The 17,115-nt window shown below is 48.0% G+C and overlaps 1 protein-coding gene across 1 annotated transcript; it reads right to left on the bottom strand.

The window, feature by feature from the left end:
- Positions 1–348: 348 nt before the first annotated feature.
- On the bottom strand, positions 349–1,188 carry LOC145126412 (uncharacterized). The gene has a single exon (XM_079061784.1). The coding sequence runs from the start codon at positions 1,186–1,188 to the stop codon at positions 349–351; it is 840 nt and encodes a 279-aa protein (XP_078917910.1).
- Between the last annotated feature and the right edge of the window lie 15,927 nt (positions 1,189–17,115).

The raw sequence follows: 17,115 nt of genomic DNA, 5'->3' as shown, positions 1-17,115 counted from the left end.
ACAATAGTTCGATTGGACACTTCCGTCTGCCCGTTCGCTTGTGGGTGCGCTACTGACGTGAACCGTTGCTTTATCCCTTTAGTGGCGCACCACTCCTTGAATGGGTTCTCGGCAAACTGCAGGCCGTTGTCACTGATGAGTACTTTAGGCGTCCCGAACCTTGTTATAATATTCCTCCATACAAACTTTATCATGTGTCTCCCTGAGATGCACGCTAACGGCTCTGCTTCAATCCATTTTGTGAAGTAATCCACGGCCACCACCATGTATTTCAGCTTTCCTGGTGCTTCCGGGAATGGGCCCACTATATCTATACCCCATTGATAGAACGGCCACGGGCTAGATATGTTATGCAGTGGTGCTGGGGGGGTTTGTTTGGACTGGGGCGTACGACTGGCATTCCCTGCATCTCCTGGCTATTTCTAGCGCATCTTGCTGTATTGTGGGCCAGTATACACCCATTCGTAGTACTTTGCCTGTTAGGGCCCGTGCCCCCTCGTGTGCACTCACCTTGCCTGCGTGTGCTTCCTGTAGCATCTCTCTCCCTTTGGCTTGGTCTACACACTTTAGCCATGGCGCTGTGAACCCTTTCCTGTATAGCTCTCCATTTATTAATGCATATGAGGGCGCTTTTATAAGTATCTTCCTGGCCTCGCCGTGATCGTCCGGGAGCACCCCTCTTTGCAGGTATTCCCTAAATGGTGTCATCCACGTTGGTCCAGTGGTCGTTAGGGTATTCACCTGCCGTTCATCTATACTTCTTTCTCGGAGCACCTCTACCAAGACTTTCTTCGATAGGTGATCGAAGCACGTGGATGCCAATTTGCTTAAGGCATCCGCCTTCTTGTTCTCGCTTCTAGGTATCTGCCTTATTGTGAACTGCTTAAACGACTCGATTAGTTGTTTCACCGTCTTCACGTACCTTCCCATTCTCTGATCTCTCACCTCGAAACTTCCATTGAACTGGTTCGCTGCTAGCCTTGAGTCCGTCAGGGCTGTTACAGCCTTTGCCCCCATTTGCTTGGCTAGTCGCAATCCCGCGAGCAGAGCCTCGTACTCCGCTTCATTGTTTGACGTGTGAAAATCAAAACGGAGGGCGTAGGTCACTTCTTCCCCCTCTGGGCTAGTCAGGATTAGCCCCGCCCCGAGCCTTCCCTGCTGGATGCTCCGTCCGTATATAATGTCCATGAACTGTTGTCGAGCGGAGCTTCTTCAACTGCCAACACTTTCTCCTTGGCAGGGCCCCCCTCGTCTGGGATTTCTAGCAGGAAGTCGGCCAACGCTTGTCCCTTAATACTTGTTCTCGGGTGGTAACTTATGTCATGTTCCCCTAATTCGATTGCCCATTTCGCTAGCCGGCCCGACGTCTCTGGTTTAAGCAGTATTTGTATGATGGGGCAGTTTGTTAGCACTTTGATCTGATGTGCTTGAAAATACCGCCTTAGTCGTCGTGCCGCGTAGATGAGTGTCAGGACTAACTTTTCCAGGGGGGTAGTTGAGTTCTGGCCCTTGTAATGCCCTGCTTACAAAATACACCGGCCTCTGTTCTCCTTCCCTTTCTACAGTTAATACTGAGGATATTGCTTCGTTTGAGGTCGAAAGATACATTTGCAACGTCTCCCCCGGGACGGGACTGGCCAGCGTGGGTAACTTGTGTAATGCCTCCTTGATTTTCTGGAGCGCTACTTCTGCCTCGTTCGTCCACTGGAAGTTGCTCTTCTCGATGCAGCCTTTTAACGTGTGGAACAACGGCATGGCCTTGTCAGCGGATTTTGAGATGAACCTGCTCAGAGCTGTAAGCTTCCCGTTCAGGCCCTGCGCGTCCCTGAGGGTGCTTGGGGTTGGCGTTTCAATGAGCTCGTCCACCTTGGTCGGGCTGGGCTGGATGCCCTGCCTGGTGACATAGTACCCCAAGAACTGCCCCTCTTCCACCCCAAACGTGCACTTAGCCGGGTTTAACTTCATTTTTACCTTCTCTAGGGTTTGGAAAGTCTCATCGATGTCTTGCAACATCTTGTCTTCGTGCGGGCTCTTGATCACCATATCGTCCACATATACTTCAATGTTTCTCCCACTTTGTTTGGCAAAGATCGAGTCAACTAGGCGCTGGTATGTAGCCCCGACATTCTTTAGACCGAAAGGCATCTTAGTGTAACAGAAGGTGCCATGGTCCGTGTAAAAAGCCGTTTTTTCCTCATCCTATTTGCTCATCAAGATCTGGTGATACCCTTTATATGCGTCTAAAACACACTTCAGCTTGAATCCTTGCAATGACTCTACCTTCTGGTCAATTTCTGGGAAGGGGTAGCAGTCTTTAGGGCATGCTTTGTTTAAGTCGGAAAAGTCTATGCACATTCGCCATGACCCATCTTGCTTGCGGACCATGACTGGGTTGGCGATCCACGTCGGGAATATTGCTTCCCTTACTATTCCAGCTTCTGCTAGTTTGGCCACTTCGGCGTTGATTGCCCTATTACGGTCCCCACCCTGGACCCTCTTCTTTTGCTTAACCTCCTTTGCTCCTGGTTTAATTACAAGTTTGTGCTCAATGACTTTCCTTTGTACCCCCACCATGTCCGTGGGGGTCCATGCAAACACGTGTTTATACCGCTTGAGCAAGTCGACCAACGCTCCTCTTACGCGACTTGGGAGATCACATCCAATACTGACTGGCTGGTCAGGGTGTTCCGCGTTGATCACCTCCTTTCCTTTTGCGGGGTCGCGTCTCAGCTTCTTGGCCTCTTTAGTTATCTCTGCTGGTTTCATAATTGTAAAGCATTATAATTCTTTCGGTGGAGTGGCCAGTACCGTGGCTGCGCCCGTTGGAGTATCGAACTTTATAACTCCGTGCATGGTTGATGGAACCGCTCATAGCTTTAAGAGAGCTGTTCTCCCTAGAATAATATTGTGTTCCGCCGCATGTCGGATGACCACAAAGTCAATCAGGGCGGTTTTCTTTTGCTGCTTATCGTGGCTGGTTATGGTCAAGGGAAGGTGAATTGTGCTTAGCGGCCATAGGCTATGGCCGGTGAACCCAACCAGCTTCCCCGTCGTGGGCCGTAGGTTGTCTTTCTAGCGATCTGGGAGAATCCGGAAACAGTGCTCATAAATGATGTCCGCCGAACTTCCTGTGTCAACGTAGACCCTGTGTATGATTACATCCCTGATGGAGGCTTGGATTACCAGTGGGTCGTCGCCCCTCCATCCCTCCGGGCGAGGGTCTTGAACAGAGAATGTGAGCGTGCGCATCGGGGTTCTGGTGGTCCCTTGTTCCGTTTGTTGCTCTCCCCTGCTTCTCTTACTCCGTATCATGAATATCTCCTTAGGCTGGACTCCTTCGCGAGGTATGTTTTTAGCGTTTTCAGCGTCAAACTTGGCACGCAAGCTTCGTGCTATTTCCACCAGGTCCCCTTTAAGCTGCTTCTCTTCCATTTCTTTTTTTAATACCGAACAGTTAGTTGTGTCATGCGTCTTACTTTTGTGGTAATCGCAGTACCGGTTCTTTGGCGATTTGGCTGGCTGCTGCTTCTCCGACACCGTGTACACCTCCGGGCGACGGCCACGCCTGTCATCCTTGGCAAACGGTCGGAACTGAGCCTGTGGTCTCCTTGCTTGGCCGTAGTGCCTACTTCCCCCTCGGAAATCCATGTGACCCAGGTTGTGGTGTCTGGTAGTCATTGCATTCAAGTAGGCCTGTTTTGCTGCTTCGCCATCCTCCTGTCTCAAATATCGTTCCACCCTTTCCTTCAATTCGGCCCGTGTTAGAGGCTTCTTTCCCATGAGTTTTTGCGATAAAGGGCCTGGCAAAAGCCCCCACGTGAAGGCACCGGTTATGAGCCCCTCATCATGCCCCGGTACGTCTAACGTGGCGTTTATGAACCTTGTGAAGTATTCCCGTACAGTTTCACCCTCCTTTTGCTTACAGCCTATGATTGAATGAGAGTCTCCCTTGTACTTGCGTAATTGCATAAAGTTGGTAAGAAAAAGATACTTAAGCTGGGCAAAATTGGAAATGCTGCCCGGTTGTAGCGTCTTGAACCACGTGCCGGCGTTGCCGTCGAGTGTAGTTGGGAAATACGTGCACCAAAACCTTTCATCAAGCTTTAATGACGTCATGGTCCATTCATATGTGTCGATGTGTCTATCTGGGTCAGTGGTGCCGTTATACGTCTTGAGCGTCGGTAGTTTGGCTGTGTTTGGTATTTTGTAGTCCAACAACTCTTTGACAAACGGAGACGTCACACTACGGGAAAGGCATTCGTGGCCTGGGGTGGTGGACGCTCCCGACGGTTGGTATTGTGTGTTTAAGCCATATGGTGGCGGCGTGTGGTAGCCAGGGCTTGGTCCGTAAAAGGGATACGGCTGGAATGGTAGTTGGAGTGGGTAACTGGAGGGGAAAGGGTGTATAGGGTGCATAGGGCTAACCGTTGTTGTCTGCTGTAAGTTATTGTTAGCAGTGATGGTTGGTCCGGCCCATGTGCCGGCCAGTGAATAGACAGGTGGCGGATGAGCTATCATGGTTTGTGCCAACGGTGGTACTGAAAGCATTGAACTCTGCCCGCTTGTCACCTGGTACGGCAATGTCACTGTAAACGACGGTGGGATGTTGAAGACGTGGCCTGGTGGAATCATCGCTGAGTGAACCGGTTGTGTTTGTTGCAATGGCGGCACGAAGAACGGTGGCATCTGAAAGGACGTTGTTGGAAATGGCCCCACCGGAGTTGTTCTTGGCTGGTGAACTGGCGGTTGTGGGGCACCGTCAGTGATTACCGTTGAGCTTCCTTCGCCTGTAGCGACCCTGCTGACCGCTGTAGGCGGCGGTGTTTCGTCAAACGCTGCCATGAGGCGTATGGGACTTGCCTGTTGTCCCTCACTGCCGTTGGACGCCATTCACTTGTCACTTTCGTGCTTTTAGTTTGTGTTCTTGATCTCACAAACGGATGGCGCCAAATGATGCGACCTTGGTCTGGCTCGATCGGTATTGTTCACTTGGATTCTCGATTGCCTCTGCAAGATCACAAAGAAAGAAGGCCGTCAGCCGCTTTCCGGGAGGAGCTCCCGGAAGAACGCTCCGACGGTCAAGTTAGAGAGTGTTTAGGGTCTTTGGGTGTGCGCTCTTAGAGAGTCCAGAGAGCTTACCTCGTAGGTCTGAGAGCGTATCCTTTTATACCTAGCTCCCTTGCCTGATCCGTACCAGACAAGATCGTTTTTTGGGGAGACAGGATCAGGGGCGCTGATTGGAGAGTCATGCGCCTTTAACCGTTAGGGCGCTCTTATTGGCTCTGACGGTAATGGTCTGATCCTCCTGCTTGTCTCCTGACCATTTCTTTTGTCTTGGAGCTGGGAGCGTCTCTAGGCGGGCACGAGCCTTTCGCCTATGCGTTCCGCTCCCGAGAGCGCCAGCGGACGCTAAGTCTGCTGGGCTGGGCCCGGTTGGCGTGTGCGAGCCTTTCGCCTGTGCCTTCTACTCCCGCGGGGTGCCAGCGGACGCTAAGCCTGCTGGGCCAGTGCCGGTTGGCGTGTCCGGCTCGTGCTTCTGCCGTGCTGCCCTAGGCACGTCATCAGGTGGGAACCTCGAATTATCAGGATTGGGTGTAAGTGGTATGGAAGTGACAACGGTTCAGTAGAGTTGTCTGCCAGGAAGTCAGACCGATTTCGGGATTCCAGGATTGAAGGTGTCGGAGCGCATTCGAATGAATGTTCTGTAAAGGTTCATGGGAGTTGTACTCGGTTGTGATGAACCAGAGGATTGGGGAGGAGACGCAAGGATAGATCCTTGGATCTCCAGTTATGAGTAGACCCAAGTTATGTTCATGGAGGTATTCAAATCTAAGGTATTCCATTCTGAGGATGACCGAACCCTATGATTGACTGGACTTGATGTGTTTGGTATTCCAACCCGAGGGTTGATTGGGCCAAACATGTGAGGGATACGAGGGTATTCCATCCTAGGGACGATTGGACCGTCGTAGGCTTGCCTGGTAATCCAGCCCGAGGCTCGGCGAGTTGTATGAACGACTCGACGGGTCCGATGAAGACTGTCGTAGACTCAACGAGTTGTATAAATGACTCGGCGAGTCCGATGAAGGTTTCCGTGGGCTCGGCGAGTCGGCGAGGGTTTTCCCAACCTTTGGACACGTATGAACGCGACGAGTTATGAAGGGAAAACTCGGCGAGTTGGCCAAGGAGTTACGACCACTGACACTAGGAACTCGACGAGTCACACGAGTGACTCGGCGGGTTGGCAAGTTATGCAAGGAACTCGGCGAGTAGCTAAGGGTACTCGACGAGTCAAGGTCAACATGGACTGTTAACCTTGACAGTTGACTTTGACTTTGACCAAGGTTTGACCAGTTGACTTCTGAGGGTATTTTGATAAATTGGATATTTATAGAAAAGGACATTGGTGAATATAGGTGTTGGAGTTGGAGCTACATTTGGAGGAGTTTGACACCACCTTCCGAGCTACTTACGAGGTGAGTTATCCTCACTATATCAACAGGGTCTACGGCACCAAGGCCGGCCCTTTATCGGATATGTATCCGGGTATTGTATGATATGTTTATTGATCTGTTAGATTTGCGTCCTGGTAGTTAGGACAGTATTATGTTTAGTGACCTGGTTTAGGTCGGTATCCTGGTATATAGGATGATGCTATGTTAGTGACCTGGTTTAGGTCGGTATCCTGGTATATAGGATGATGCTATGTTAGTGACCGGTTAGGTCGGTATCCTGTTTATAGGATGTTGCTATGCTACATGATCTTTTAGATCGGTTTGTTTGTCTATAGACTGTTATGTGATTATCTGTTATATGTGCACATGGTTGTTTTGATTGGGGGGTTGGGTTGAGGCGGGTCCTGCTTTGTGTTGTAGGCCAACGTACCCAGGGCGGACCGGATAGACTGCAGACCCGGGAGGGCACACAGTCAGGTCGAAGGCCCGGCGAGCGGTCCGGATAGGCTGAAGGCCCCGAGAGGGCGGTCCAGACGTGTCGAGGCTGGGAGAGTGGGCCACATAGACTGAAGGCCCGGTGCGGGCGGACCAGTCATACTGTAGACTCAGAGAGTGGACCAAGTAGACTGAAGGCCCGGTGCGGGCGGATCAGTCACACTGTAGACTCGATATGCATGGTTGTTCTGTATTTGTTGATATAATATGATTATGGTTATATGAGGTTGGTATTTTGGGGGTAACTCACTAAGCCTTCGAGCTTACATTTATCGATTATTGTTTCAGGTACGGCGGATGACCGCGGGAAGGCGAAGGCGTGACCGTACACTTCCTCATATTTTGATTTGGATTTCTAGGATACTCTGATATGAAACTATTTTGAAAACAGATTTGTAATAACTAATGGTTTTGAATGATTTAAAAAGTTTTAAATTGGCTTGATTTTTATGAGTGTTACAGTTTTTGAGGAACATGTTTGGTTGGTGGTTTATTTTATATATAAAAAAATTGGTTATGATTTTTGGGACGTTACAAGTTAATATTAGAGCCTTGGTTTGATGGATTCGAGTATACGCTCGGGTGTGGTACGTGCAATCAGCCGAGCTCAAGTAAGCGATTCTTAGAATACCCATACATGTTTGTTATGTTATATGTTATGAGAATTGCATGCTAGATTAGGGCTAAGGATCTACTAAGGATTTCATGCTAGGAGAGATGCCTTTATATGCTTGATTGTTTGAGCTTTTAGAATTGCATGCTAGTATTGTTAAATGTAACTCGAGCATTTGGAGTATTCTCGTGGAACATTTGGATCATGCTCATGGAGCATTTGGATCATGCTCATGGATCATTTGGAGCACTTGGAACTCAATGGAGAACTTGGGGTTCATGGAGCATGTGACAAAGGAACGGATCATTTGAGAAGGGAATGGATCGTCTTACAAAGGAGTGGATCAAGTGCCAAAGGAACGGGTCATATAAAAGGGGGTTGGAGCATCTGGAAGAAGTTTGGAGCACTTGGGAGTGATATGGAGAAACAAGGGGACCTTGTTGCGCCATCTGATAAAGGGTAGGGCTAAGAAGGATGTTGTTGCGCCAAGGGCATTCCTTCTTGTGCCAAGCTACTCCCTCTTGCGCCATGGGGTACTCTTGTTGCACCGTGGAGTATTTTGTTGTGCCAAGCATAGCCTTGTTGCGCCATGCATGTTCTTGTTGCACCAAGATGGTGATGTTGCTCCAACCTAGAAGTTCTTGCGCCACACTTGAAGCCTATTGCGCCATCCATACACCTGTTGCGCCATCATGGCGCAAGATGGACCATCTTATTTACATCATGTGTTCTTGTGAATGGTATCGTTGTTTGATTTGTAAATCTAATCGTTCCATCAATTGGTATCAGAGCGGGAGATTATTTGAACTTTTTTCAGATCTGTTCTTCCTGTGCATTGTGTTCATTGTGTTCTTCCAAATCTGTTCATCGAGTTTCAGATTTGTTCCGCATTTTGCAAATTGTTTTGTAGATTGATCTTTAATTCTTTGTTTGAGTCGTTTAATCTACTCCTTTTTCAAGTTCATTAATCTGATTCACATCAAATCTTACTCAAAATGTCGAACGATGATTCACACTCTGTCACATTCAATCTTCCAAGTAGTATTGGTTCCACAATGAGAATTCCGATTTTATTTCCTGAAGACTATGAAGTTTGGGCTCTTCACTTTGAAGATTATGTTCTAGGGATTGAAACTTATGGATCTAGCATCTGGAAAGCAATCAAAAAATGGAACGCACAAGTATAATAAGACAAAGGAGGAAGTTCTAACTAAAAATGATTATGAGACTATCATTGCTGAAGATAAACAAATTGATTCCGTGGAAAAAGACGAATTACTTAGCAACTTGAAAGCCTTGAGAATCATAAGGTTTGCTCTTACTCCTGATACTTTTTGTTTGATTAGCTATCTTGACTATGCACACAAGATATGGAATAGATCAAAAGAATTGTATTCTGGAGAGGTTGATCTCACTACTTCTCTGCAAACGTCACTTCTGTTTGAATATGGATCTTTTGAGCAAAAGTCTGACGAAACAATTGTAAAAACTGTAAATCAGTTTCATCATCTTTTAAGTCGCATGCTGAAACATGGGTTGAAGAGGGAATCTATTAAACAAAAGATCACATTCATGAATAGTCTGAGATCAGAATGGAAAACAATTGTTTCTACTGTCAAATCATATGAACAATTCAAGAATTACTCTTTTGCACGAATTGTTGGTATATTAAAATCTCATGAAGATGAAGTACTAAAAGAAGAAAATTTGGTTACAAGTGTTGGTTCTTTGGCCTTGGTGACTGATGCGACATCAACCTCCAGCGACTCCTCTGGTCTTCTGCTACGATGGAGATCTGGATATCACAGTGCAAAGTCGTTAGAGCCGTCCCAGGGACTGTGCCCCGGGAGCGGACTCCGACGGTCAAGTTAGATCAGCTAGAAGATCTGAGATGGCTCACCTTAGCTAGAGAGGACCATCTTGGTGCTAGTGGTGGTGTATGGTGGCTGACGGCGGCGGGTGGCGGCTGAGCCACCCGGCCGGAGTATAGGGTGGCGGCTGAGCCATGGGGGAAGTCTAGTGGTGGCTGAACCACCTGGGGAAGATTCCTCCTTCAAGGAGGAGGCACTATTGTATTTATAGTGGACAATTAGGTCAAGGGGAATTGGGTCTGGCCTTGGGCCAGCCCAATTCAGGCCCAGCTAGCAAGGAGCTGGGCAAGGCCGCCCGGAGGCGCCGGGCGGGGCTGGCGGACGCGCCCCAGGCAGGGCTGGCGGGCGCGCACCAGGAGAGGATGGCAAGGGAGTGCCAGGCGAGGGAGCGCCTGGCCGGGCCGGCAGGAGAGTCCCCAGCAGGGCTGGCAAGGGAGTCCCCAGCAAGGGCTAGCAAGGGAACGCCAGGCAGGGCTGGCAGGAGCGCGTCAGGCCAGGCTGGCGCGCTGGAGCAGTCTAGGCCATGCCAATGGACCATATATCATCAAGTCCACCCAGTCTGGTGTTATTGGTACGCGGCCAATGACATCGGACTGGAACTAGTCATATAAACTGTGCGTCGTCAAGTCCCCCTAGTCTGATGCGATTGGGTTGCTGACAATCGAATCGGACTAGATAAAGAACCAAAGCATTTAAATAATAGAGAGAACAACTGAACCTTGCCCACGAGAGAGCCGTGGGGTTATGCGATGAGCCAAACATTGCCTATGCAGCTTGAGCTGACTCGATACTCCTTCATTGAGAGAAGTGCGAGCTGATCGGTGCAACGCAACGTACCTGTTGCTGCGACCATTCAGTCCCTGAGACTGTTATCCGTCGTGCTTGTTGTGGTAGCCATGTGAGATGGGATGCCACTAGTAACCATCTACATAGTCTGCATTAATAACTGTATTGAGGGTCTTTCTTGCTCGGGCTACACCTAGCTGGATTCCCCCAGTCTGATGTGGGTAGCGTAGGTAGCCGTGTCAGACTATGTTGTTAAACCAATAAACCATAAGGTTGTTGACCATAGTATAAGTGGAAGAGATTCCAAGAACTGTGCGATTAGGTTGCTAGCGAGGGTCACATAACGAGACTATTGCCGATAGCCAGACAACAGAATTGTTGAGGGATGGGCAGTGAGGCTATAGGTTGGGGTTGCATAGCAAGACCGTTTCCGAGAGCCAGGAAACAGAGGTGCTGTGGGATACGCGGCGAGGCTACAGGTAGGGTTGCACAGCGAGACCATTTCCGAGAGCCAGGAAACAGAGATGCTGTGGGGTACGCGGCGAGGCTACAGGTAGGGTTGCACAGCGATACCATTTCCGAGAGCCAGGAAACAGAGATGTTGTGGGGTCGTAGGTAGCAGGGCCACTGTCGGGATGACCTTCTTGCATGGTGTAATGTAGATAACACTTCATCGATCGTCCGAGCACAAGAGAAACATGATGACTGTGAGAGAGGAAGCACCAAGATCATGGTGTGGAATAAGCTTGTGATGCGCGACTTATGTTGCGCGACTTAGGAGAGTAGCTTGGGTTTAGCAGCCAATGATCATGGAGATGTTACGCGGGAGAGCAACGCGTGGAATGGCTTGGGCTTGGCTTCCAGCGATCGTAGATAAGTCACGCGGAAGAGCGTCGCGTGGAATGGTCGGAGCATGTTGCTATAATGGAGTCGGGCTAAGGAGCCAGGCGACTCGAGGCGAAGGTACTGAACCTCGCATGCAGAGCTTGCCGCTATAACGGAGCCAGGCTGAGAAGCTAGGCGACTCGAGGCGAGGGTACTGAACCTCGCATGCGGAGCTTGCCGCTATAACGGAGTCAGGCTAAGAAGCCAGACGACTCAAGGCGAGGGTACTGAACCTCGCATGCGGATCTTGCCGCTATAATGGAGCCGGGATGAGAAGCCAGACGACTCAAGGCGAGGGTACTGAACCTCGCATGCGGATCTTGCTGCTATAATGGAGTCGGGCTGAGAAGCCAGGCGACTCAAGGCGAGGGTACTGAACCTCGCATGATTGGGCGTAGCACCCTACAATCTGTGTGTCTAGCTCGTGTGATAAGTCTGGGTTAAAGCGAAATGGTACCTGATGCTTTGCTGCATCGCTAGTCGTACTAATAAATGATGCCTCGCTGTCTTGGCTGTTTGCGGAGAGCCATGTGGCGGTGCTACTTAGGGCTTGATAGTGTAGCTATTGTCAAGTGGTGCGTAGCGAGACTGCTGTCAGGAATTGGCCAGTAGGGCCGTTGAGGCCCGGGCAGCGAGCTGCTAGCGATAGGTGAGTAACACGACTATTGAGAGTTGGGCAACAGTACTACCGAGAGTTGGACCACGCGGCTACTCTTTCAATCCGGAATACCAACGTCACCTCGGGGATACACCATCATTCATGGTGTCAGCTTTTTATGTACTTTAACTCTTCCCCCTTGGGAATAAAAATCACTTCTACATAGTGTCGTACCAACACTATCCCCCCCCCCTCTTTTTTTTTCTTTAGAGGAGGCGAAGACGGATGTATAGCCGCTGAAAGGCGAGATACATAGCTGCTGGAAAGAGCTAGGCGACCCAAGTATTAGCAAAAACTAGGTGGCGCGGCTGCCGAGAGCTAGGCAGCGCGACTGCTAGTCCAACAACGTAACTACTGATGGCTAGGCCTTGCAGCTGCTGGGTTGGGCCGCATCGCTACTGAGAGTCAGGCTGTGCAACCGCTGAGAGCCAGGCAGCGCAACTGCTGAGGGCTAAGCAGCGAGACTAGCGAGGGCCAATCAACATGAGTGGTGAGAGCTGAGTGGCAAGACTGTCTGAAGTTGGTCAACACAGCTGCTGATAGCCGAGCAACACAATTGTTGAGGGCTATTTCGAAATGCTTCACGAGTAGCAGTAGTAGTGTACTACTCTTCTCCCCCTCCTTTTTTTTTTGAAAATACCAAGCGTATTCTAAAATGTATTTGCTGAGCGGGGCTTGCGGTGTGCGAGTGTAAAGTTGCTGGTTTTTGTTGTTGAACCAGCCCATTAAAATATAATTTAATGGAGGCTCAAAAAATTGATGAAACCCAAAAGCTGCTGAGCCCAAAAAGGATTGCTTACCCCAAAAACCCCAAAATTAGACTATTAAGAGTCCATTTAAAATACTTAGCCCAATTTCTCTTTTTTTTTTTTTTTTTGAAAATTCCAAGGGGTGTGGGTCGCAGTGTCTCTTCTAAAGTTGGGCTTACTGGGCCATTTGATGCTTATTGAGACAACCCAATTAAAATGTCAATGAATTACTTGGCCTGTTTGTAGCTTATGAGTCCAAGATGAGAAGTAGTAGCCCAATTACAAGTTGTGAGCCCAAGTATTGGCAACCCATTTGATTAATCAGCCCAAATACTGATTTAGGGTATGCCCAACATTTTGTTCAAATTTTGGAAACAGAAGACCCGTCGTTTGGGACTCAACGTCAAACGAACAGGTTTGAGGTTGTCTTCTCGCTGAAATTGCACCCAGTGCAATGGCGAACGATCTTTGGTTCGTCGCTGGAGAACAACCATCGAGAGTGGAACGGAGTTACAGCTCCGACAGCAACGTTTTTCTAGGGTCGTCGATAGCTGTTTTCGGAGGCTTCTCAACTGGGTCAGAAGCAATTGGCGGTACTCGGGGTTGATTGCTCCGATGGAGAAATTGTTCCGGTTCGTCGATGGTGACGAAGGTAACAGGTGGTTCGTTTTGGAGTTGCTGGGTCGTCGATTGGAGGATATGGGCGATCCGGTGGTCACGGTGTCGACACAGAAGCAGCCGACGGCGGCCATAGGAGTGGTTGCCTGGCGATTCTTGGTTCCAGTTGGCGGCAGCATTGGCTTGGAGGATGAGGTCGATCGGTGATTGGTGATATGGCTCGTCGATGACGGGTCTGTAGCGTCGCCTGGAGGTCACCGGATGTAGAGGTATACGGGGTCACGAGTCCCGTGACCAGTGGTGACTCCGATTAGGAAGCAGGGTGGCGTGAGGCGCTATGGGTTTGGCTTCAGTTGGTAGAAATGATCGGGAAAAAGTTCGTTGATCGCTGTTGGAGGTGATGCTTGTTGAGTGTCGACGGCCTGGCGAGAGAGCGATTGGACCGGCGACATTAGATCTTGAAGATGTCCGCTGGTGTGTGGTCCGACGGAGATGGCAGCGATCGATAGGTAATCCAGATATCATTATTGATTGATGTTGCTTTTGACTTCATTTACCGGTGGTAGTGGGGAACAAAGAGGCGGGTAGCTGTTGCCGGGAATCGACGGATAGACCGCGATCAGAGCTCCACGGGTGCTAGGTTGTGTGTGTTGGAGAAGTTGTACAACCGGTGGAGCGCTATCTTCACTTCTCAGAGATGAACCAATGAAGACAGAGGCCACCGGGAAGATCTGCCCTGAGGTTGCTGCCAGGAGTGCTGCTGGTCGGTGAAGGAGCGGTGGTTGGTGGTGAATCAGGAAGACATAGGGGGCCGACGATCGATTATTCTTGAGCTCTGATGGTCTGGGATTGCCGGTGATGTTGACCCTCGTACGAGAACGAATCGGGTGGTAACTGGTGGTTCTCGAGGATGGAGCGATCGACGATGGTCGTACCCCCTGAACGGAGGAGATGGACATAGTGGGCCCCTCCTGTGGTCCATTGACTTTTATGCAGCTTTTGTGTGCGTGGATTGGACCAGGTGGGTCCCATGCCTATACTGTGAACCATTAATGGTTTTGTTTTCTGATGTACACTGCATGCACTGTATATGGTATCCCCTCCCTTTTTTATTGTTTGTCAGCTTTTGAGATGATAACCAATAGGATTTGTTGTAATATCTTGTAAGCATGAGCTGTAAATCCTGTGCATATACACTTGTTTTTTATTTTTGTATGCATCCTCTTGTTCCTTTTGTACCACTTTTCTTACGGAACTTCTCTCTACCCCTCTCTTCCCCTTTTTATTTTTTATTTTTTTTTACTAAGCAACAAATTTTTAGAAGGGTAAGGTAAAACTTTGAGGTAAAAACACCATGTGATGGATTTTGGAATGTACAAGTAACATAGCTGTGTTCACAACTTAAATGAACTTGTACACATAAACCCATATCTGAAATGAACTTGGATATTATATGAACAGAAAAATGGATGGTAAAAACTCATAAAGACCTCCTTCCTCTCTTCTTTTTTCATATATATTCTCAGAGGTTGAAGAAAACACCAAATAAACATTTTGGTAAAACGTACAAGCATGCCAGCCATGGTTACAAATAAATGTTCCAGAGATTAAAGTTCTATGCAGAAAATCTCAACGAAATTTCAACAATTCGATTTTCTGATAACATATGAACTTAAGATGGGATAAAAAGCTTCTTTTTCTTGAAACTTACTGAACAGACCCAAAGCATTAACAAAACAGACTTGAGAAGGTCTTGTTCGTAGAAAATTATGAACTAAAAGATTTTTTTTGCTAATCATGATCTGAAAATAGAACAAAAGCTTATAGAAGCTTATTTTCCCCTCATCTTGCTCAATAAACCATCAAGATAAACTGGAATGAGGTAGAACTCATAAAAACTTCTGTTCTTTTCCCAAACTTCTACCCAGTAAACAACAAAAATTTCTTTTCTTTTCAGACTTGCTGAAAAACACCAAAACATAAACAAAAAATGATTCTGAAAGGGTTTTCTTCCTAAACTTTCTTTCCTTCTCAAGATGTGAGCAAGAAACAGATCTGGAAGAAATTTTGTGTCTCTATCTCTAAGCTTTTAGAGAAAACACTGAGTAAACAACTTCAAAGAAGTCTTGCAAAGAAAATCACAAACTGAAGTTGATTGCTTTTATAAAATAAACTGAAAATAAAGTAAGTATTTACCAAAAAGTTCTTCAACTCTCAAGTTGCATCCATAAAATACCAAAATATGAATGTAAATGGAAGAAAGCTCATAAAAACCTCCTATATCCCCGAAAATTTAAATAAAGACGGGGTTGAGCTAGTGTTTCTAAACTTCAGAGGTGATTAAGTGAACAAAAAAACGAACAGATCTGAAGATCTGAACCAAAAACGTTGATAGATCTAAAACGTCTTTGCAAGTTTCATAAATGTTTAGGTGAGTTAAAAAATCAACAGATCTTGAGATCTTAGCTTCAAGACGAAAACAAATCTACAGATCTGAACTTGAAAACGAAAATGGATCTAAAGATCTGAACTGAAAAATGGAGTAGATCTTGAGATCTAAAATGGTTTAACAGATCTGAAGAGATCTTGTCAAGAAGCAAATTGATCTGAACAGATCTTGGCAAAAGCCAAACGGATCTGAACAAATTGATGCCAAACATGAACAGATCTGAGCAAATGATACTAGAAATTAACAGATCTGAAGAAACCTGAGATGAAAACACATCAGATCTGAGGAAAAACGAACTTGAAAGCGACTGAGGCTTTTGCTACTTGCTCGAATCCGGGATGGCGCCAAATGATGCGACATCGAACTCCGGCGACTCTTCTGGTCTTCTGCTGCGGCGAAGATATGGATATCACAGTGCAAAGTCGTTGGAGCCGTCCCAGGGACTGTGCCCCGGGAGCGGACTCCGACGGTCAAGTTAGATCAGCTAGAAGATCTGAGATGGCTCTCTTTAGCTAGAGAGGACCATCTTGGTGCTAGTGGTGGTGTATGGTGGCTGACGGCGGCGGGTGGCGGCTGAGCCACCCGGCCGGAGTATAGGGTGGCGGCTGAGCCATGGGGGAAGTCTAGTGGTGGCTGAACCACCTGGGGAAGATTCCTCCTTCAAGGAGGAGGCACTATTGTATTTATAGTGGACAATTAGGTCAAGGGGAATTGGGTCTGGCCTTGGGCCAGCCCAATTCAGGCCCAGCTAGCAAGGAGCTGGGCAAGGCCGCCCGGAGGCGCCGGGCGGGGCTAGCGGACGCGCCCCAGGCAGGGCTGGCGGGCGCGCACCAGGAGAGGATGGCAAGGGAGTGCCAGGCGAGGGAGCGCCTGGCCGGGCCGGCAGGAGAGTCCCCAGCAGGGCTGGCAAGGGAGTCCCCAGCAAGGGCTAGCAAGGGAACGCCAGGCAGGGCTGGCAGGAGCGCGTCAGGCCAGGCTGGCGCGTTGGAGCAGTCTAGGCCATGTCAATGGACCATATATCATCAAGTCCCCCCAGTCTGGTGTTATTGGTACGCGGCCAATGACATTGGACTGGAACTAGTCATATAAACTGTGCGTCGTCAACCTTACGGTAGTCATATAAACTGGAAAGTCCAAAGCAAAAGAAGTCAAAAGCAAAAGAAGTCAAAAATTGTTGTGGAAGATTCTGAATATGATATTTTAGATGAATATCTCACAAAAGAAGACAAAGTTCTAATGGTGACAAATCCAAAGAAATTCTTTAAAAAAATTCAAGTTTCAAAAATAACAAGAATGAATTTGCTGGAAATAATCACAAGCAAGGAAGTTCAAATTCAGAAAGATCAAGAAATGGAAGTTTCAAAAACTCTCAAAGAAATGATGAAAACAATGAGATAAAGCTTCTTGGTGATTCAGGCTTTGATTGTAACTACTGTCATGAAAATAATCATTTCACAAAAGAATGCATGTTGCGAAAGATGAATGAGAAGAAAGAAAAGAATAAGGATGAAGCTTATTACGTAAAGAAGTTTGAAG

Source organism: Lactuca virosa, chromosome 7 (genome assembly GCF_052849685.1).
Source record: "Lactuca virosa cultivar CGN04683 chromosome 7, Lactuca_virosa_CGN04683_v6, whole genome shotgun sequence".
Classification (NCBI taxonomy): Eukaryota; Viridiplantae; Streptophyta; class Magnoliopsida; order Asterales; family Asteraceae; genus Lactuca; species Lactuca virosa.
Note: the sequence above shows the minus strand (reverse complement) of the source record. Positions and strands in the feature narration are given on the sequence as shown.

Coding starts and splice junctions, on each gene's coding strand:
- LOC145126412 (XM_079061784.1), bottom strand. CDS start 1,188: ATGGACATTATATACGGACGGAGCATCCAGCAGGGAAGGCTCGGGGCG.